Genomic DNA, 23,039 nt, shown 5'->3' with positions numbered 1-23,039 from the left:
CTTGTTGCCGTCATGTTTAGGAGTCCATCCCATAATTTTTTTACAAGTGTTAACATTCCAGAATCTGGAACAGGTCCAGTAGGTCTCCTGCTCTTTCCCCACAAGCAAGACTTGACCAAAAACTTATGCCAGTCCTAATCCCCTGTCAGTTGCGGTGGTGGTTGAAGAGACCTTAGTCCACTGTTTCCGTAATGGCCGTAGTCGTAGTTGCAGTCAGTCCATTCTGAGTCATATGGGTGGATGGTGGCAGTTCTTGCCAGTTGCTGCTACCTGTCTGCACCTCCCAGAACAAAAGGAGTGGTTCTCGGCAGGCTATTATTTATTTGATGAATTTCTAACCTGCCCCTTTAGGACACATTGCAGTTTACCAAAGCAGTTTACCAAATTGCAGTTTACTCAAAGCAGTTTACCAAAATAAAACTGCCCTCCTAACTCATACAGTTCCCACTTTCTCTAGCCGGCTGATAGTTCAAGCAGTTGGGAGTGTCTAGCATGGGAGGGGAATGGGAATAAGTTGACCTCTTGGTACTTTTCTGGTAAGCATTGAGGTTCTTTATCTTTGGAGTGAAAGGAGTGGCTAGTGAAGATCCTCAAATAGCTACATGGTGAAACAGTAATATTCCACTGAAATTCCTCCAGCCCTTTGTAGAAATCAAGATACAGAACCAGGCAGGCTGGGGCTACAGGGATGGCACTGAAAAGAACATTCTGTTACTGTGGATTCTTGTGGCTAAAGGCATTTCTCTAGGCTTGCAGCCAAGAGAGTACTTAAGGAAGATGTGTTTATACAAGCCTGCATTTTGTAAAGCACTCGCCTAGTTGGTTTGCAACTTCTGTCTTAAGTGCAGCCTCTGCAGTAATCCATTCATGCTCAAATCAAGATGAGGAGCCGCTGCATACTAAGTGTGTGTGTGTGTGTTTGCATAGGTGCTGTTCACAGGAAAAGTCAAGAGAAAGGTTCTGATTACATTACACAGATTCAAAATACAGAGCTAGAACACTTGTAAATTTGTTTTCCAGGTTAAAAATGTATAAGAATGAACCCTCAGTTGTTGATGCCAATATCGGGGAGCGAGTCAGATTGCCTTGCCGTGTAGAGGCTTTGCCTTCTGTAACCATTGAGTGGCAGAAAGACGGAGAGCCCATCTCCTCTCCAAGGTAAGCTACAACTAATGTGTTTCTACTTTCCCATATTCTTCTTTCAATGCCGGGGTACACAGCTCAAACCACTCTGACCAACAGGGCTACGTTGTTAGGTTAATTAGGGACAAGCATTTGTTACAATTTTTACCGTTTTTAAAGGCACATCCTCTGCTAACGTACATTTTCACTATTGTAGGCACTCTTTGTGACAATATAGCTTTTCGCATTCATCTGAGGCCACACCCCATTTCTCTTGATGCCAACTCCCCAGGTCATTCTCCATCCTCATTTTTCATTTTAGCAAAACCTTATCTGAGCAACCCCCTTCTCTTTCTGTTTCCCCACCCAAAGTCTTAATTACAACTCCCATTTTGTAGCTACCTACTATTTTCCCTTCAGCCTGTGACTCCTTTCAAAATTTCTGAAAGCTAGTTCTCTCCTGTCCTGAGGGCAAGGTGGGTCCTTAGGTAGCCTGGTGGCAGTGTTGGGGGCAGTGGTGTACCAATGGGGGGCGGTGCTCCCTGGGTGCCATGTCTGGGGAGGTGACAAGAAGGCACTCTGCTTGCGGCTGCAGCCACATGTAGAGGATCCTCCCTTCGTGGCTGCAGCTGCGAGCAGAGTATCCCGGCACCGTCCGTACGGCACTGGGCGGTGGCAAACTGCTATGTACAGCGCATGTGTGGCATCGCTATGTACGGCGCATGCGTCGCACGTAGCACCGCTGCACATGCACCCTACGTAGTGATGCCCCACCCCAGGTGTCACAATGCCTTCATTCGCTCCTGGTTGGGGGGAGGCCACCTCAGCTGTAACTCTGGGAACTAGATGGCAGGGAATTCCCCTCCCTTCAGGGCAAGATGGTCTTTGCATAGACCTTGGTGGTGGAGGTTGGGGAAGTAGAGGTCACCTGCATCAAGAAGGCTGCCCTTACATGGTGCATACCTGCTCTGCTTACCCCACATTTAGTGACTTACTCGGTCCTTATTCTGGTTCATCCAGTTCATTGCCAAATTCACTGAAATAATGTGACAAAACTGTTGTGACCACTTAACCAAAATTGGTTCTTGTGACAACCAAGGACTTAAAATTCTTCAAAGTCATTACATAGTAGTTGACAGCAAAAGTAATTGTTATTTTAATAATAATAATTTTATTATTTGTACCCCGCCCAACTGGCTGGGTTTCCCCAGCCACCCTGTATGGCTTACAGCACACATAAAAACATAGTAAAACAGCAAACATTAAAAACTTCCCAATAGAGGGCTGCCTTCAGATGTAATTCTTTATCTCCTTGACATCTGGCTAAAGGGAGGGCATTCCACAGGGAGGGTGCCACTACTGAGAAGACCCTCTGCCTGTTTCCTGGTTTTACAGATAAAAGGGGTGAAGCCCACCTGCACTGTACAAGCTTGAATTCAAAAGGATGAGCTTGAAGAGAGACTACTGCTCTTTGGTTGTTGTTCACTTTGCAGCAGTCAGACAGGCTTGACAGCTGATCCTCAGAGGTCGTAAACAAGTTTTGAGAGAGAGATGTGGAGGCACAGTAAGGGTACCTGCATTCAGACTATGCTTTGAGCAATGTAAAGAAAAGGTAAAGGTACCCCTGCCCGTACGGGCCAGTCTTGACAGACTCTAGGGTTGTGCACCCATCTCACTTAAGAGGCCGGGGGCCAGCGCTGTCCGAAGACACTTCTGGGTCACGTGGCCAGCGTGACAAAGCTGCGTCTGGCGAGCCAGTGCAGCACTCGGAAACGCCGTTTACCTTCCCGCCAGTAAGCGGTCCCTATTTATCTACTTGCACCCAGGGGTGCTTTCGAACTGCTAGGTTGGCAGGCTCTGGGACCGAGCAACAGGAGCGCACCCCGCCGCGGGGATTCGAACCACCAACCTTTCGATCGGCAAGCCCTAGGCGCTGAGGCTTTTACCCACAGCGCCACCCGCGTCCCTTTGAGCAATGTGACCTCTCTCAAATAAGTCATTGAGTCAGATGCAAATAAATTCCTTCTCATTAAGACTCATAGTCGCTATTCTTCTCTTGCTTTCCAGGCACAGACAGCAGTCTGACGGTGCCTTAGTTATCAGTCGCCTTGCCTCTGAAGATGCTGGCTTCTTTACCTGCATTGCTTCCAATGGCCGGGATCAGGATCAGCGAAGAGTCCAGATCATACCTAGAGGTACTAAAAAGCGAAGGAAGATAGATCTTGCTTTGATATTAAGGGGGGACTAGGGTGAACTTGCACAGGAGGTAAATGGAAATGCTCAATTTGTGCCGCTGCTGTTAAACCAAGCATCAGGCCAATGAACAATGCTGAGAGCCAATACGCACCTACAACCAATCTGGAGTGGGAGATATTTGTGTGTTTCAAACAATGGGTTCCTTCGTATTTAGGTTATCTGAAATAGTTTGAAAATGAGAGGGAGCTGCAGTGATGTGTTTTTAAAAAACCAACTCCAAACTGAGCCACTCACACAAAGCAGCCTCAGACAGTTCTGTTTCAAGCAGCCAGCAACATGTTTATTAGTACTTGGTGCTAATGATGATGAGGCCATGTGGGCCCCTCCAGATGAGCATTCATCCCGATTTGCTTGCACAAATAAGGTTTGATTATATCCAGCCTTCATGGACCATTTGTTCCAATTTGTTTGCAGGGCGGTTATATGACAATAAACATTCATTCTGTTTTGCTTGTGGGGTGTTGCACACACATTCCCATCAGTAATTCATTCATATCACACTTTTCAAGGCCTTTCCCCATCACATTTCAAGCTGCAAAAGGTTTGATACACTTTTTAAAAATAAAAATTGTTTTGCTAGGGCAACGGAGCTCTTTAAACCACTTTAAGTGCACAAAGCTAAAGTTCTGGCATGCAACTGAATCACTCCCACACAATACTGACACACTGGAGGTGCCCAAATTTAGCTTCATCATTAGTAGCACCAAGTTAGAGCTCATGCATTTGCATGTAAAAAGGTCCCAGGCTCTGTCCCTGCATCTAAGGCTGGAACAGATTTCCATCAGAAACCCTGGAGAGCTGCTGCTGGTTAGTGTAGACCCGAGGTCACCAATGTGGCCCTCTTCAAGACTTCCCCTGGTGCCCACAAAGCCTCTGAGCATTTCCCCTGCTCACTAACCCTTTCATATTGAGATGGTGAAGGGGATTACCTTTCTCTTCCACTGCCACCATTGGAAATGGCATAGAGCTGAAAAAGGAAGTTGAAAGAGCAATGTTCTTTCCCACTTTCCTCTTTCCCAATTCCACAGCCTTTTCAAGGAACTGGATCAGCACCTGAGTAGCTGAACAGAAGACAGAGTGACCAAGAAGATAGGAAAGAAAAGGGAGCAATCCAGGAGGAGGAAATCAGAGCAGCCGGGGGGACAAAATAGGGTGGAGACAGACAGACACATGCACAAACACTCAAGTTGAATCCAGCAAAACAGATCCTCTCCAATTTGCATTATTTCCCACCATCAGGTCACAGATCATATCTACCTCCATCGACTTTCCAGTAAGGCCATGGTACAAAAACATAGAGGCTCATAATTTTTGTAAGAGATCCTCTCAAAACCACAACCAAATCATTAGGCACATGTGTACACAGATGTAATGGTTCTCTTGTCACACTGTGTAAAAACCAAGAGGATCCATGCCTTGGATCAATGTTTCTGTAGTAATGGAAATCACCAGATGTGCAATGTTTACTATAAAGGGGTAACCTGTAATTGGATGTATTTTGAGGGGATCCCATGTACAGTGGTACCTTGGTTTGCAACCGTTTTGGATTACAACCACGTCAAACCTGGAAGTGTGGGTCCCTTTTTTGGATTACAACCCATTTTTTGGAGGCCCCATTGGCGAAAGCGTGCCTTGGGTTACAACCTGTTTTGGTTTACAACCGGACCTCTGGAACGGATTATGGTTGTAAACCAAGGTACCACTGTACAATCATACACATTCAATCCATTCTACTTTACCCGTAACTGCAAGAGCAAGAGAGCGCCTTTTATTTTTGTTCATCTGTGAAGGGAGGGGACGCTGACTGCTGGGGTGGGGTGAAGAAGAAAAGCAACCAAAGGGGATGGTGCCCACAGTATATTTTGAATGTGCCCATGGGTCAAAAGGAGGTTAGCAGCTCCTGGTGTAGACAAGAGTGAGCTAGGTAGACCTGTGGTCTGACTCTACATAAGCCAGTTTGACTACAGCGCAAAAGCAGCCCTCCTGGTTTAATGAGTTAAGGTCTCTCAAATTAGATGGGAGGCTAGAAGACCACACAAAATTCATAAGGGGTTTTTTTGTGGGGTGGAGACTAGGGCAGTTTTGGCAGTTTCAACTTTCAAACTAGTTTAAATCTTCAACTCTATGGAACTCTGGGAACAAGTAACTCCTGTGACTGAACAAAGTTGTTGCTTTTTGTTGTTGCTAAGACCAGAGTTCATATTTTTGCTGCTAAAGAAGAGCCTTGAAGAAAGAGGCATTTTAACTATAGGTTGATGGTTACATCATAAGGTTTCTGGACAAAGGATCCTGTTGTGGAAAATGGCGCCGAGATTCCTTTCCCACACTTTACAGTAGGCTAGTGTCCAGCTCGAGAGGCCAAGTTCATGCAAGCAGCAGAGCTTTGGGTAGTTAGTCAGCGCTGGGTATTCAGAGCTCGGCATTCACAGCCCCGTTCCTGAAGGAATTGGCTTGGCCCCCTGCGTGGACTCTTCCTGGGATTGACAATACCCTTTTCCTCCTCAGGGGAGCTGAGAATCACTGGCCTGCTGCCCAGCCTCTCTGTGTCAGAGGGGGAGACTGCTCAGCTTCAATGTGTTGTGACAGGCAACAATGTGAACATAAGATGGTCAAGGTAAAAAAAGGAAAAACTGAGCTGCAGAATTTACCTTCCCTTCCTTTCCCCTTCAATTCCAGTGAGACATGAATTGGCAAGCAAAAACTTGCATTACCACAGCAATGGTGAATCCAGGTTTACTTTAGTCTTCAATCCCAACTCAGCTGTTGAGAATGTGGTCTCTGTTCATGTAGGCTTGTTAAAACACTTGTGTGTCTGCCTGTGTTTCCTTCTCCTGGGGTCTGCAGTAAGTGAGAGGCCTCTCTCTTTCAAAGTGCAAAACAAAGGCATTTCTTTCTGCTCAGGAATGGAGTTCCGGTGAGAGCCGATGGCCATCATGTCCAGACGTCCCAGGATGGAAGCCTATTCATATATAATGTGCAGACGGGTGATGAGGGGTCCTACACCTGCAATGCCTACAGTGGCAGTAATTCTGTCAGTGCTAGTACAGAGCTGAAACTTATCCGGAAGAGGCCAGAAGGTATGTATGCTCTACAGTCTTTCCAGCTAAGCCTCCACAATTGTAGAGTTCCATTCTGAACACTATGAGCACATGCTAGCCTCTCTTGGGCCTCAGGTAAATGCATCTCCCAGTAGGATCAGGTTCCCCTTGGAGCAGACTTGTGGGGTTCTTAATTTACATTTCAGATGCCTGTCCTGTTTAATTTTCTCCTTTAAACACAACTGCCCTGGTTGGTTTTACCACTATCTTTATGCTTTAAGTTATGCTTCAGTATGGCTGAAACTGAATTTTCATGTTCAGTAGCAGGTAGCCCTGTGCCATACCACTTGCTAGGACGCCAAAGTAAGAGATAACACTGTTATCTTTAATGCCCTGAAGCTTTTGACCTTAGGCCAGCATGAGCATTCACAATGCACACAACTGCACCAGTAGGAAGTGAATTATGCTGCATTCCCATTGGAGGGGGATATAGGACCAGTAGGTAATGACTACCTTGTTCTACTTCCGTATAAATTAGGAACTAAAGTAAAACTACATTTCTTGGGGTTTGGGTCAAACATGTTTAGTAGCTGGAGAAAAATGTTGTTTGTACATTAACAAATGAGCTTGTACGTGGTAAACTATAGACCTGCCCCAAACCACTGTGTTAAATGGGACTCATTTGTTGAATCATGCCCATAGTTTCCCCTCAGTGGAAACCCTGCACAAAGGCTTCCACTAGCTCAATGGCCTTCTCTCGCCACCCCCCCCCCGGTGCACCCCTAAACTTGGCTCCAGAGGGGGTGTTGGGAGTAGCAAATGGAACCATCTCCTTAGGTTCAGCAATTTTAGTGCTACAGGGGTGGTATTCAACTTACATTTTAGATAGTGCAATGGGCTTGAGTAAAACTTAGTTGATTACCACCATATACCACTAAAATTGCCAAACCTTATTTTGAAAATGAAACAAAATGTTGCTTGTATAGAAGTGGAGGAGGAAAAAAATACAAGGTCAAGTTCAATCAGTTTCAGTTATTAAAAGCTAAGGGCTGAACTAATTATAGTAGGTAACAACTGCTTGGTGATTCTCAGACTGAACCGCACACATACCACAGCTTTCCAAACTGTGTGTCAGGACACATTAGTGTGTCGGCTGCAGTGTGTAGGTGTCACACAAACACTCCCTGTGCTCTTCCCGGGGCTGGAAAGGGATTAGTTTAACCTCCGGTTTGATAGTAAAACTGAATTACTGTGTCGCAAAATGATGCATGCCTAAAAAGTGTGTCACCAACATGAAAAGTTTGGAAATCTCTGGCCTAGGGGATAGTTTCTTACTAAAAATGGCAACTGCTAAGAACATGGGAGATCAAACAGAGCTTATTGCTCATTTCTGCCTTTGAATATCTCCGAAGCTATGGATTCTTATCACATTTGTTCAAGGTGCAGAACACAGAATATACTCTAGCCTATAGTGCAGGAAGTAAATTCTTTTGTAGTCTTAGATGATTGCATGAAACAAACTGTGTTCAAGTCCTCTTCTCTCTTCCTTCTCCTGCAGTACCTGCACGCCTCCCTTTGGACCCAAGCAGGGAATGTGTTGACCAACCACACCTTGCCAACTGTGACCTGATTATACAGGCTCAACTCTGCAATAATGAATATTACTCTAGCTTCTGCTGTGCCAGCTGTTCTCACCACCAGGGCTGAACCTCATTTTCCCCTAATGTGGTCCTGCTCCAGAAGAAGGAAGTTTATGATCTACAGTCCTGATTGCTTGAGAAATCCCATATTTGTTTACTCAAGCACACACTGTCACACACTGGGAAGTGGAGAGAATAGGTAGCAGTAGCCAAATTTCTACCTTTCTTAAGCTTTCTGTGGTGTTTTGCAACACAAACACTGATTGTCTAACAGCTGGCTGCCCTACCCATTCAAGGAAATAACAAGGGACTGTTTTTCTAACATAGTTTAACAAGCAATATGGACAAGAGTCAAAAAGCAAGGAAGAAAGGTTCCTTCAGGCTGATTAATGATAACAAGCAGCACTCACCTTTAAAGTAGACTAAAACACAAAAAATAAAGCCACTGAGCTCACATGTCTGTGGAAAGTTGGCAGGTTGACCGTCAGTCTTTCCCTTATGGTATCACAAGTGTCCTACAATCACTCAACCCTTTCCAACTTTCAAGAGTCGCAATTGGACCAAGTGGATTTGCTTCACTACAGATACAGACAGCTGTAAATGAAGAGGCCTTGGCAGCATGCAAACAATGCTTAGTATTAGAGCTGCAAGGGAGTTGCTGAAATGAAGAACTATAGGAATTTGGATTGGGTCTTGCACTTCTGATACTCCTGAGAAAATAAGGTTGCAATTCTGTAGCCCTTTTCCTGGTAATAAGCCCCTCTGAACACCGGAGGGGGGGGGCTTAATTCCAAGTAAATATGCACAGGGGTGTACTCCAAGTCTCCCGCAGAACAAAGTCTGTTGTGAAGTTCTGGGATTCTTCATGCATATCAATGCCAGAGTATATGGGCTATCTCCTATGTGTAGCTAGCCAGGGCTCTGTTTCTTCTCAGAAAAATTACTCTCAGATCACAACGTGAATGTGTAACATCTAAGGATAACCACTGATGCCAAGAAAGGTCATGTTGGGTAAGGGAAGCTTTTACGTCCAGGCCACAAAGCAGTCAACTTTATTGATCTCTAGAAATTGCTACTGCAGTATAAACAAATTATGTAAACAAGGATGGGATCCCAAACCACAGGCAGAAAGGGGGGGGGGGAACCCTGTACATTCCGTATCCCAGTAATCTGGGCAAGTCACTTAGTTGTTGTGAGAACCCAAAAGTAAAAAGTCTACATGTCATGTGGAGGGAATGGGAAGAAGCATCCTAGTTCTTAATCAGAGGAAAAATTATGCCTACAAGTTGAAATTTAATGAAATTTCCTTTCCAAAGCCTTTAACAGGAAGCACATGTATACTTTTGTACATTGACATTCAGTTCAACCCACTACCAACAGATGTACTTATAAGGTAAAGCCATGATTTACCACCCAGTAGTCCTCTTTGCTAACTTTTAGGGACACCTTTTCGTTAGTCTGATTTTGTGTCATTTCAGTAGCCTGCAAACAAGCACAGTGGCCTACAGTGCAACAGTCCCGGAATAAATTCAAGGCCTATGGTTCCCAAACTCTCCACGTCCAAGAACCACTTAGTTTCTTGATGGCTCATTTTATGATTTTTCTGCCTGCTGTAGCAATTGTAATACACCAAGCTAGATGCGGTATGATTTTTCATTGTATATTGATTTTTTAAATTTTATTTCCTGCTTCTTGTATTTTATTGTATTACAATTTGACTTCTGTCATACAATAAAATGCAATATAAAATAAAATATAAAGAACGCAATGAAAAATCAGTATATTTACTGTGGTAGATGTGCCGCCTCTCCTCTTAAACCACAGACAGACTGCAGGCCACCTAAATGAAGCTTATGGACCACCAGTGGTCTGCAGAGCACAATTTGGGAACCACTATTCTAGGCTATGGGACACAGGTGGCGCTGTGGGTTAAAGCCTCAGCGCCTAGGACTTGCCGATCGAAAGGTCGGCGGTTCGAATCCCTGCGGCGGGGTGCGCTCCCGCTGCTCGGTCCCAGCGCCTGCCAACCTAGCAGTTCGAAAGCACCTCCGGGTGCAAGTAGATAAATAGGGACCGCTTACCAGCGGGAAGGTAAACGGCGTTTCCGTGTGCAGCTCTGGCTCGCCAGATGCAGCTTTGTCACGCTGGCCACGTGACCCGGAAGTGTCTCCGGACAGCGCTGGCCCCTGGCCTCTTAAGTGAGATGGGCGCACAACCCCAGAGTCTGTCAAGACTGGCCTGTACGGGCAGGGGTACCTTTACCTTTTACTATTCTAGGCTATGGCAGGCTACATGAATGGCTTCTACCTTAAGACTGCTCCTGCGCTCTGCTAAAGCTGTACTGAACTTAAAAGGAGAAGAAGGCAGCCTTGTTGGGTTTATGCAGCTGTCATATCCCTCCTTGTTCAGGGTGACCCCGAGGGGGCAGCCTGCAGTAAAGTTTTCCACCGAGGAGTTATCCACATGCAAACTGTAACACAGTTTATAGGGACACTCAGCATGAACAACTTTCACATTCTATTTTCTATAGTCTAAAGCATAACAGCATCTTGGCTGATAAAATGTCAACTTTCCGTCATCCAATGCTTTCATGGAAGAAACGTTTTAATGCACCACCACCACTTGCTCTTGAAATGGCCTGCATTTTCCCATTTGCAAAGCACATGAATGTACACGGTAAATCACAGTTCCAGGATCCCTGTATTATGACCAACTGCAATAACATCTGCCATAAAGCCTGCTTGCATGGAGATCCCACACAGCCAAGGACCAGAACTATGCTCTTTCAAGACCCTAGGATGGAAAGAATTATGCGCAAAACTACCCACACATAAAAGGGTCAATAGACTCTTCCAAGTTTGTAGGAAAACCCAAGTCTAGCCACAAACCATAACTCCAATATGTCACTCTATGGAACAGTTTCGCAGGAAAACTAATGAAGCAGCTCCCAGATCTACTAATAGGTTTTCTTAATACAACAGCATTTGAATACAACAAGCATTTAGTGTGACAACTGACACCATACTAAGCTTGGGGATAGATTAACTATATGGGTAGCTTCTCTTTCCAAAACACCCAGATATCTAATTTCAGAAATATTGGAATGAGCAGCATCCATGAAAGGATGAACCAATTGGGATCATCACCACCACACACACTAACATATTATCAGCAATCACAATTCTGCAAATGCATTTGTGTAGCCAAACTGTTACCTACCACCCATGCAAAACAGGTGGAACTTGTTCAGGGGAACTATGCAAAAGAAAATATTCTGCAATCATGGAATGCTAATAGAGCAGAATGTGTGGGCATGTGCAAGAGAATGATTACTAGACTTGAGTAACCTAGAGTGCAACATACCTGACAGCACAATCCTATACATCTCTAAGAAGCATATCCCACTGAGTTCTTACTCCCAGGTAAATAGGTTTACAATTGAAGCCTGTACCGGGCAGGAGTGCTCCACACTGCAACTTGCATTTTTTCAGGTCGCACTATTTTTCAGTTTTCAAATCGCTATTTTCAAAGGCTGATATAAAAGAGCCAAACTGTTGTGAGCTTCTGGGCTATGAACAGTTAAAAATCGGCCACTGTAGAAGAGTGAAAGAAAAATGCATTGGCATTTTATCCCAGAGATTAGTGTTCATAAGTCAGCCTTTGTTCTCAACATCATCTGACTACCCAATGGGAACAGCTTCACTTAAGACTGTTGAGAACATGGATCTATTGCTCCTCTAAAAAAGCAGCATCTACAACACAGGCAATGTTTAGATGACAGAAACTATATGATCAATGCATATTGCCTGCCACTGAACAGCTGAGTGCTATGGGAACAATTATGTCACAAGTTTTTTTTCCCCCCAGCTGAAAAACAAAGGTGCAAGCAAACTCAGTGATTGCATATTTTCAATGCAGAAAGGATATGATACTTTAGATTTCCTTGAAATAGTTTAGATTTCCTTGAAATGGTTTGTATTCAGAATTTGTTTCCTGTGGAAGAGGGAAGGCACACTCAAAAGATTTACCATATAAAAACCAGGCAAGGAATTATATATTTATCCAATCAAAAATTGAAAAAAGAATCCTATGCAATTCACAGGAATTTTATAGATCTGAAACAATGAAAATACAATTCTCAGGAAAGACACAATCTGGGATTTAGCAGAGCAATGCTCCATCTGCACCACAATGGATGGTAATCTTGATACAGATGCACAGGCACCCTGTATTTGCAGCTTTAAAAACATGGGGGGGGGGGCATTCCAGGTCTGGCTTCTCACAGCAGGGAAATGGAGTCAGCTCTGTATTAATGCTTTATAAAATGATGACACAGGTTCCTGAAATGGCAGAACGTGTAGTTTTGCTATGATTTTTAAAAATGCTGAAGGAGTACGCCAACGTTTGATTTTAACAGCTGGGTAGCATATATAGCTGAGGGAATCGCTTTTTGGAATGTGTTCCTAAAATGCTGAGGAGTTGCGTCCAAATTCATGTACAGTTAGCAACTGCCTATTTACTGTGCAAAAGCACCTTATGGAAATCCTTGCCTAATTACTTGAGGCTTTGTGCAAAAGTTCTATGGTTAACAACAGATTGTGTAGTTGGTGGCAGCTTTGTTAAGAGTGTGTTTATACTTTCAGAACTCATGACTAGAATAAGAGAAAGAGGTGGGATGGATTTGTACATAGGTGCAATAGGGTATGTTCCAAATTCTCATAAATATGCATGTATTTACATTTGATGCAGTTATAGTTTAGTATAGGGACTCATGCTTTTTCTTACTTTTCTATTGAATCTTGCAAAGTCAAAATAGCCTAATCATCAACTGTTTTCCAGTGACAATTGTGTAGTCAGGCAGAGTCCTGAATTATGGATGATGCCAGTTATCACAGACCATGCCAAATCATTTTCATGCTGCAGCAACAAACAGCTCTATCCCTGCAAATGGATCAGTTCTGGAATGACAGGAATATGAATGATAAAGCTGCATAGGAAGCACAGAATGCTCTCCAGGGTTACCTCTGAGTAGAGTGCAGCAACAACCACTAAACAAAAAAGAGATTGCCATACAGTTTGGGATCAGAAGCAGGTACATAAAGAACCATATTTCTCAAATGCAACACACAGAAACCTAGTGACTCTGCTCACAGCATTCAAGAACTCCAAATAAAGCAAGAGCAAACCAAGTGTTCAAAAGTCTAAGTTCTAGTTTTCAAGTAATCAATTTCATACGGAAATGCGAATGGCAGCGGCAGCCTGCTACATCAGGCATGCGCCAGATGAGTTCAAATTCAAGGAAGTACAGACACTGCAGGAAAAGGACAAGGAAACCTGCTCAAAAAGCCACATTATCTACTACCAACATTTATTTCTGTTAAAGCAGATTATAAATCAGTACAAATATATAACTTACGTTTGCTTGTAAGGCCAAGTTTTACGAGTAAAATTAAAAATGAGATGGATTTTCATGATTTGCTGAAGGAAGAACATGGAATAGCTGCAGTCTAGCCACAAGCTTTCACATAGAACAGTGGGAAAAAGCTTTTTTTAAAAAAATAAAAAATAAAATCTAAATTCTATTCAATGCACATAAAATGGGTTCCTAAGTAGATCTGATTGTAGATATGATTACAGTCAACTTACCACAGTAGTGTTAAAACAGATTCAAGACAAGGAAACTGCAGCAGTATATGAAAAAACCTATATGTACTCCAATATGATCTAGTTTGAATTCTTTTTTTAAAAAGATAGAATTTACCCATTGTTTTTAAACCAAGACAATACTGCTCTTAATACTACTCTACTGTGATTTTTTTTTGAATTGGTCATGATTCATGATTGTTGTTGCAATATGCTACTTACAATGATAGGACAAGAACAAGCTAATAACTCTGCTCCCCATTCTACTCTCATATTACTGACCGTAAGAATCAGTGATAAATCAATCTTATGTACAATTTTACATCCAACCCCCTTTTATACCTTTGGCAAGATTACTTACAACTCATTCCGCTTTTATTACCTAGAACTATTTAAAATAATCTAAAATGCATAAAAATAAAGATTTTGGCTTTATTTTATATATAATAATTATTGTGTTACTCAAAATGGAAGCTCATCCTTTTCCACAGACGGCATATGCCAAGCAGCTCTCACTTCTTCCCATTCCCCAGCTGAGCTTGTATCCCCCTGGCTACTCCTCCCTCTTTCCCCCCGCTCAGAGGAATGGCTCGCTCACAGGAAGGTAGACAGACACCTCCTGAAGATAGTGGCGACTAATTTGCTTCTCATCGTACGAGGTCTTCTGAAGTTCTGTGCGAGGAAAGGGCTTCAGGGCTCATTTCCCTTCTTCAGCCCTTTTGAGATTTCCTTTGCCATTGAAGCTCCCAAGCAGGAACGCAAGCGGCCCAGGGACATTTCCTAGATTTCCCAATAGTTGTGTGGTTGGGGCTTGGAGCACCTCCCCCCACCCCACCCCAATTGTTCCCTCTCTGTATGCCCACTGATTCCATGGGGACACCAGCAATGGCGCATATGCTGCTCACTCGTCCCCTCTGCCCCCCTTCCACCCAATCCAATTCCAACATACATACATACAGACTTAAGCACAAAGCCACGGGACTGCTTAAAGTTCAATCTCAAAGGTCTTCTGCAATTCGCTCGAGAAAGGGTTAGTCGGAGACGGGTTGGTGCGCTGCTTTGATTTGCTTTCCAGTGCCGCCCATTGCGCTTCAAATGGATCAACCTGCTGGGCAGCTGCAGGCGGCAGTACATGCTTGTCCTCTGTGGGCCATTTGGCAGCGTCCACACCGTTGAAAGCAGCCGACCCGTTGAGCTGCTGGGGAGGAGGTTTGAAAAAAGGACTGGCAGTAGCACTGTTAGTTTCGTACTGGGGGAATGTCTGCTGCTTTATAAGACTAGGCGACTGGTGAGAGTGGGATCCTTGAGTGTGGCTTGCCGTGCCAAACACGTTTGCTACCATCTGGGAAGGGGTGATTCCAACCACTGGCACACTTGGGGCGGAATAGGGCATTCCGTTTGCGACAGCGTATGGCTGAGCCGGGATAAACGCTGGTTGCATGGGCTGGACCACACCGACAGGCACAGGCTGAGATGCAATGAAGGTGCTGCCTGGAAAAGCTGGGGCTGCTTGAGAAGCCACAGGAGGCTGGAGGAGTGGCTGGGGTGCTGGAGGTGGCTGTGGCTGCGGCTGTGGCTGCTGGGACCGGACAGTTTTGGACACCTCTTCCAACCAGCGGTCTGCCTCGGAGGGAGTACGTCTGTGGTTCGCCTGGAACAGATTCGGTGAGGCAGCTCCTGAGTTGGTACTCCACTCGGAACCTATGAAGGAAAACAGAAGTTAGGGTAAGATCTCAGCAAGGGATACGCTTCATCCTGTTTCTAATCGCTGCTGCTTGATAAAGGATCTAACAGGGACCTTGAAGAAGTTCCAGTTTCCAACCATAATTGGATCAGGCTGGTCAGTTTCATGACAGCAGTTATGAAACTAATATATAACAACTAATATAGCAGGTTTGATTAATCGGACAAATGTGAACTTGCACTTGTTCATACTGGAGTTATGCCCAAAGACAGACTTTACAACATCCAGTCCCACTTTCAAAGTAGAAAATATTTACACTCATAAAGCTCAGTAAAGGAAAAGTGCAAGCCGTGGTAACTGGACTACAAGAATGTACCAGATTGCCAACCCCTAGGTCAGGGGCTGTGATTTATTTTATTGGCTCCAGGAGTCAGAACTTAGAAATAGGCCAACTTTGAAAGGTGGATGGGGGCTATCCTGTCAGTCACACGGCATCACAAATGACAAGTGGTTTGCCCCTTCCACCAGTCAAATTACAGGTGGGAGAAACTGCTGCAAAGAGACCCAATTGCTCTCCTGAGTCCAGCACTAATCGGGGTCACCCCTTCTTCGAATAGAAGGAATGAACCTGCTTACCACAGAGTTTGGATGCATCTGCACTGCAGGCAGCTCTCTGATATGCTTGACTCAGAATAATCACTCAGATGATTGATGCTCAATGCTGGGTCTTGGCTCTGCACAGCTAGTTGTCAGGTACTTTGGGCAATCAATAACATGGCTTTGGTCAAGCCCTGCTTTTACCAGCATGGGTGGGGTATGACCTGCCCAAAACGGCATTGTGGAACCAAGAGGGCCAAGACTGGCCCGCAGACTTTAGGATCTCCTCCCGCCCTAGGCCAAATGAAAGGCTAATAAGGGAAGGATAGTATAGTACATGGCATTCCAAGCAGGCACTGGGGAATTTATGCACCCCACTTTGGAATCAGGGAGATTGCCAAACATGGTGTGAAATGGCCCAATCGCCAATTACAAGCCTGAGCATGTGATATCTGTACTGGCTGCTAAATAAATAAACTCTATGACTCGGAATTCACCATTTGCAAAACTGGCATGATAGTTTGAAACTGTACTTACTGACAGCTTGTTGCTTTCGTTCTTTCCCTTCCTTCACTTATACTCCTTGCTTACGCTTTCTACGCAATTCAGTCTGTTAACCTCTGTCTAATTGCTCTGTAATATTCAATACTTAACATTTCAGTTTCTTTTAACTTATTTCAACTTAATACTTCTTTTCTGGATCATGCTTTATTCCCACCCTCTTCTCTGCAAATGCTAAACCCCTGACTCCTCCTCTATTGAGTTTCTTTACTCTTCAAATCTGAAAGGGCATGTTACTGTTGTCCAACAATCCCCAACTTAAGCAGATTTTGATGCTTCACCTTGGAGCTGCTTCTGGGTCTTTCTTTCCAACTATTTATTTTCATTACTTTTGTTACATTTATATCCTGCCTGCCTTCCATCGTGAGTCCAAGGCAGTGTATATCTGGTTCCCAGGCTGTTATCCATCCAGGCACTGACCAGACCCAGGCCTACTTATCTTTGGCAAGGTGGTGGCCTCATGTGCCATCAGATGAGAAGCTATAGCTCAGTGGTAAAACTTGTATGCTTGGTTCCATAAAGCATGAAGTTCTGCCCCTGCCTTCTGGCTTACAGAACCTCAGACAGCATTGTAGGGTTCTGAAAGGTCTCTGCTTCAAATCCAGTCCTGCTGGATCAGACCAAAGACCCCTCTAGTCTCACAGAGGCCAAGCAGATGCCTGTGGAAAGCCTACAAGCAGGTTCTGAGTGCAACAGTGCTCTCCCCATGTGTTATTCCCAGAAACTGTTATTCAGAGGCACACTGCCTTCACCAGTGGAGGCAGTAAATATAAACATCTATTGACCCAAAAAAGGGTGTACAAATTTGGCTTGGCTCAGTAGTCAGCCATCGCTGGACTTCACCACTGATTCTCCACTTTGCCCAAGTCCTCTACACATGCCAGAGGATTCTGGGTAGGTCACATGTTGCTCTGTAGTTTAGAGAAGGAACAGCGCAAGTCTTATGCTGCTTCTACGTGCTCCAAAAAATGCTTCAACACTGATCTGTGCAATAGGAATCTCATGCTGCACTGAGCAACAGGTGTTTTAGCCAACCAAAGTACAGTGTGAAAAAGACACTTCCCATAAGTTCTGCGCAATTCATGGAGAACTTCAGGGAGGGATCGTTGTGCACATGGGCATCATGCTATGCCAAAGGTCTAAGCTACTTGCCCATGGTAAGCAGAAATGTGGAGGTCCAGCCAGACACAACTGGCACAACCAACCTGTGGCTTTCCACTGCAGCAAGGTACAACATACATGCATTTTTATGCCACCGGGTAAATGTATCTGGCAACCCTTGCTAAAATGCATGCATACATGCATTCAAGACTGTACAGATGTTTGGAAGTACTGGTATGCAAACAGTGATCATGTCTGGTACATTACATGTACAGCTGCCCCCAAATCAGTAGATTCATCCTTTGCTAGACTGAGCCGCACTTCAGGGGTGAAGTCAAACCACTGTGTTGGCAGCACCAAAGTGATCTCTTTGGGGTGCAAGCATGGTCAGTGGGGATGGAGGCCCTGGGCTGCCCTCTCTTGACCTTGCTGATATAGCCCAAAGGAAAGCAGAGCAATAAATTTGGCACTAGCCTGGCTGCAGGAGTTGCTGGAAGGAGGCGTACAAGGCACCATCTTAGGAACTCCATTCTGGATTTGTGTAGGATTTACACCTTAGTCTTTTCTTCTCCCGAAGATATCCCACAGGGCAGAGGAGGTTTAGGATCAGAGTTTTCCTTCTCCTAGATAGGCTACCCTCCCAGGTTGACAAGTCCCATGTGCCCTGCTACAGTGCCAGCTTTGAATTTACAAATGGTGCCAGATGTATCCTGGCTACTAAAGTAGTCTTGGTCCTGCAGTAAATTCTTATCCTCTCTCAAGCCATCTAAATGTTTCCCTAGATACTGAAGTAAAAGTACAAAGCTGCACCTCAAACATCCTTGAACACCTATTATTATTCCTACAACTGTCCCTGGCTGGTGATGATGCAAGGGAGAGCCTTGCTGGTGGTGGCACCCCAGATTTGGAACTCCCTCCCTTCTAAGATAAGACTGGTGCAGACACAGTTGCGCTTCCTGCACCAGGTAAAGACTTGGCTATTTGCCCAGGCCTTTGCAGGAATGTAATGCCAGATTGGATTTTTTTCTCTCTTCAAATTGCAATTCCTCTGCCTTGCTTTATGCATATTTTATTGTTATCTTCTCTGGAATTGCTTTTTGTAGCAAAGAGTGAAACAGAAAGGCTGTAAATAAAATAAATGGATTCCTTTGCTTTGCCTCAAACCAGATGGCTTTGGATATTAAAAATCCCCAAGCAATGCATTAGATGAAAGATCCCTCTAATCCAGCACCACATACTTCAACCCTCTGAAAGCAACACACAGGATCTGTGCCCGGTCTTACCAGAAAGAGTGGCTGCGGCTCTAGTTTTAGCAGCAGCTGGAGCAGCAGGGGCAAGAGCCCAAGGATTGGTTTCACGAACTGGTATTGCAGTGGGTGCTACAGTAGTTTGAGCTGGTTTAGCAGTAAGCACACTGAAGGCAGAGGCAGTGCCATTAACTAAAATGGGAGCAGACAACATCAATGCTGTTAATTCATGCAAGGCATGCAGGTGACTGGGATGTTAAAAATAAATGTATGATTTCTGCCAACATGCAACACACATCAACATCTCAGCCACTCTTTCACACTGTTAATCTACTGACATTTTCTACGATGCAAATTACATTTCCTGTTGACTCAGGTGTTAAGACAACCAAGCAATTTTTAACTATTTTTCCTAAGCAGAATGCAAATAAAATGACTTCCACATTTTATACTCAAATGTAACCCAATTTGTTTTTATAACCTAATCAATACAGTTAAACTACTTCATCTGCACTGCAAATTCAAAGCCATTAATTACAGACTTCTACTATCCTACCCACATGCTTAAATTTAAAGTGTCCATGAAAAACCAAAGGACGTGAACTTCACGTTCCACACTATTTTTATTATTACTTGCTTGACCATGAGCAACATTCTTACTTCCTGAGCACTAAGGGTGTGGTTTGAATTGAGAAAGTGTGCAACAGCTTGGAACTGTAAAGATCTTCTGGCTAATGAAATCAATTTCACCAAAATTGGTTGGAATTATTATTGGTCTCAAGGATCCAGTCTTAAGTTACTTTGAGCAAAGCTATCAAAACATTGAAGTTGAGAAACTAATAAAAAGAATAAAAAAAACTTTGAAGTTGCACCTCATTTAAATCAACACAACAATTGTTTTCAAGGCTAAAAATGTGATCTTCTCTTTGAAACCATTTTATATAATTAGTTGAATAGTTTTGGATGGGTCCTCATCTTTTGAGGAAAAGCATATAAAATGAGCAAAGCATAATGACTTCAGAGACAAACAAGGCACTTGCAAGACACTTAGAGACATTAAAGCAATGGTGGTGGTGGAAAGCAGCATTGCATATGTAACAAACACCATGAATGCACCCAAACTTAGAGAGGACACACCTTGAAAAGCAGGAGACTGTGGTGCAACTACAGTGACTGGTTTTGTCATAGGGGCAGAGGTGAAAGGGTCCTCCGACGGTGTGCTAAATGCATTTGTAATCTGGGAGCACAGGGAACTAATGCTATCCACTTCTCCTTCAACCTCAGGAACTGAAAATAAGAATAAAAATTGCACAGGAATGCAGTCAACTGAATGCACAGGGCACATTCTTCTCTCCTCCCCCCACTCACATGATATTTCTATGGCTATACAATATTGGATCAGCCCTAATTTAGCAATATCTAACAACAACCACCCCCCAAGAACTAAGTGTTTAATTCATTCCTCTGTGCAAGCACATGAATTAAAATTTGCCAACTTAAACCACGATGCTCATGGCCCAGACGTTCAGACCATACATTTCTACCTCTTAATGTGTTCCATGTATTTCAAACTGTAAAGGTATTTAACAATAGTAAATATTATTGGACTAGGTATGTATATTACAGTGGAACCTCGGTTGTCGAACGTAATCCATTCTGGAAGATGGTTCGACTTCTGAAACACTCGACAACCGAGGCACAATTGTCAGTCGGCAAAATCCATTAAAAAAATGGAGAAACACAGAAATATTATACAGAGGAAAGTTGATAGAAGTTAAGGTCACAATGTAAGTACACTTTGGTGCAGAGCCAACAACAAAATTGGTGCCTGACACTGACATTTCAAGAAAGAAACAGTGAAGGTACGAGGGGTAGAGGATCATAACATCTCTTTACAGAGATCTCTCTCAAATGTGGTGATCAAGTGAGCTCAAACTGCATCCAAGTGTACTAAGGACATGGGGATAAATTTTGCCCTACCTGAGTTTTTCATGGGGAAGTCGCTCTTCCTCTGCACCGTTGAAGGGAGCTCATTTATTCGCAAAGAGAGCTGTCGTTTAAATGGGGACATCTTCTGGCTAAGAGCAGGGAAACCTCTGAACGAGCCTTGTCTGGCTAGTTGCTCTATGGGAGCGTGTCTTCGCGGGATAGCATGGGGGTTATTTGACTCTTTGTCAGCAGAGGATGCAACCTCAGCACTAGGAGAGGTTGGGGAACTTGGTGATGGGGCTGTATTGCCAGGTACAACACTCGACACCGCCGCTTTCACATCAGTTTCAACTGCGAGAAAAAATAGCAGGAAAAAGTTAATACAGGGATATTGGTTAGAGAGACCTTTTAATCATTGGGTTCTTCAGAGGTTTTTTAAAAATTAATTAAAAACAATATGGTAACTTCCTGGATAGATAGATGATAGATAGATGATAGATAGATAGATATAGATAGATGATAGATAGATAGATAGATAGATAGATAGATAGATAGATAGATAGATGATAGATAGATGATAGATAGATACAAAATGCTATTTTTCTACAGTAATTGTTTTTTGCATTTTTATCATGTCTATTGGAGAGACAGTGCTCGGTGCAATTAACTAGCCTCTTAATCTATCCAGGTTAGTTTAGCAAACATTTCAACGATAATAATGACTTGTTATGAATTCCATTTTCCGCCTTCACTGCTACTGCTCTGTTGTTTCAAGATCAGGATGGAGCAAATCGCCTCTCATCTTGACACACTCTAAATGGGCTGCCTTGGAAGACTGTTTAGAAATGTCATTTGGTTCAGACTGCTGCAGCTAGGCATCTTATGGGGGTATAGGGATGTAGGACTCATGTTACTCCCCTTTTGTAACAAATGCACTGGATACCTATTCCTTTCTGAATGCAATTCAAAGTCCTCATTTTTACCTATAAAGACCTAAATGGCTTGTGGCCAGATTACCTGAAATGCCTCCTCCTCCTCCTCCTTCCATATAATCTTGCCTGAGAACGTAGATCTTTCACAGAGGCCCCTCTCAGTGTCCCTTCAGGTATCCATAACATATGACAGGGGCATTTCTGTAGCTGCCCCCACCTCTGGAACTCCCTTGAGAGATCTGCACTGGTTTCATGGCTTGCGTTTAGGAAGGCAGTTAAAGCTGCTGCTTTTAATCAAGATTTTAAGCCCTCTGAAATACTCTGCTGTGGGTTTGGTTGTTTGCTATTGTTTATGCTCGAATTCACTACAATTGGCCCTCTAGAGCTGGATTTAAGTCTTTTATCTGTTTGAACATTTCATAGACATCACACAAAATAATAAGCCATTAATGAATGGCTTTTGCATAGCAAAGAGCCATGGAGATGCTGCACATTGATCTGTCAGAGATTTGACAGAAATGTATAGGGAGCAATTCAGTGCTTCGCTGTTTCAAAAATCCTATCAGTTTAAGCGTTCTTGCTTTCCCAGTGGAATAAGCTTCCCTCGCATACTGTATTGCAGTTTGCCCCAGTCCCCCCCCCCAACAAGCCAATTTGGGGTGGGTGGGCAAGGAGTGGAGAGAAGGGGAAAGCCCCCATTGCAGTAGTGGAAGTCCCTGCGCAGGCTTCCACTAGCAGGACCAGTAGTAGAATCTGGTCTTCAGTGTGTCGTTCCAGATAATGAAACTAAAATTGCAAACATCTTATCAGAATATTGTGTTCTACATTAAGCATTTTCCAGGCATATTTGAATTAAATGTGGTGAAATAAGCAACAGTATGCCAAGATATGGGACAGAGAAGCTCATTTAAATGATTTGTTCGAGAATAGCTCCAAGACCTGCTGCCTTCTTCCACTTCTTAATTTACACACTTCCCAACTGTATTGGTGCCTATGCCCCACATACCTCTAAAGGAAACTAACAATTTCAGTCATTATTTAAAGGGCTGGGTGGGGGGAACCTAATATGTAGGGGGCAAATACATGTCTACGAAGTAAAGAGTGAAAATATACCGTATTTTTCGCCCCATAGAACGCACTTTTTCCCCTCCAAAAATAAAGGGGAAATGTGTGTGCGTCCTATTGGGCGAATGCAGGCTTTCGCTGAAGCCTGGAGAGCGAGAGGCATCAGTGCGCACTGACCCCTCTCGCTCTCCAGGCTTCAGGAAGCTATCCGCAAGCCTTGCGCG

At 43.8% G+C, this 23,039-nt stretch overlaps 2 protein-coding genes across 9 annotated transcripts in view; one reads left to right on the top strand and one right to left on the bottom strand.

Moving 5' to 3' along the window:
• The window catches only part of PAPLN (papilin, proteoglycan like sulfated glycoprotein), a 56,432-nt gene extending 46,826 nt beyond the window's left edge, over positions 1-9,606 (top strand). For all 3 annotated transcript variants that reach the window (XM_081889605.1, XM_081889603.1, XM_081889604.1), the window contains 5 exons: positions 1,021-1,158; positions 3,190-3,317; positions 5,884-5,992; positions 6,280-6,455; positions 7,975-9,606. In XM_081889605.1, the coding sequence (XP_081745731.1) occupies positions 1,021-1,158; positions 3,190-3,317; positions 5,884-5,992; positions 6,280-6,455; positions 7,975-8,123 (700 nt within the window). In that variant the 3' untranslated portion in view covers positions 8,124-9,606. The remainder of the gene's footprint in view (positions 1-1,020; positions 1,159-3,189; positions 3,318-5,883; positions 5,993-6,279; positions 6,456-7,974) is intronic.
• Positions 9,607-13,403: 3,797 nt separating this feature from the next.
• NUMB (NUMB endocytic adaptor protein) overlaps positions 13,404-23,039 on the bottom strand; it is a 57,904-nt gene continuing 48,268 nt past the window's right edge. For 4 of the 6 annotated variants that reach the window (XM_081890275.1, XM_081890278.1, XM_081890277.1 and 1 more), the window contains 4 exons: positions 20,870-21,169; positions 20,027-20,176; positions 18,926-19,081; positions 13,404-15,400 (listed from right to left, as the gene is read on the bottom strand). In XM_081890275.1, coding sequence (XP_081746401.1) covers positions 14,685-15,400; positions 18,926-19,081; positions 20,027-20,176; positions 20,870-21,169 — 1,322 coding nt within the window. In that variant the 3' untranslated portion in view covers positions 13,404-14,684. The remainder of the gene's footprint in view (positions 15,401-18,925; positions 19,082-20,026; positions 20,177-20,869; positions 21,170-23,039) is intronic. The other 2 variants (XM_081890279.1, XM_081890280.1) reach the window with 1 other exon arrangement.

This window comes from Podarcis melisellensis, assembly GCF_964234715.1.
Source record: "Podarcis melisellensis genome assembly, chromosome: 1".
Classification (NCBI taxonomy): Eukaryota; Metazoa; Chordata; class Lepidosauria; order Squamata; family Lacertidae; genus Podarcis; species Podarcis melisellensis.
This window is presented reverse-complemented; position numbering and strand designations above follow the sequence as displayed.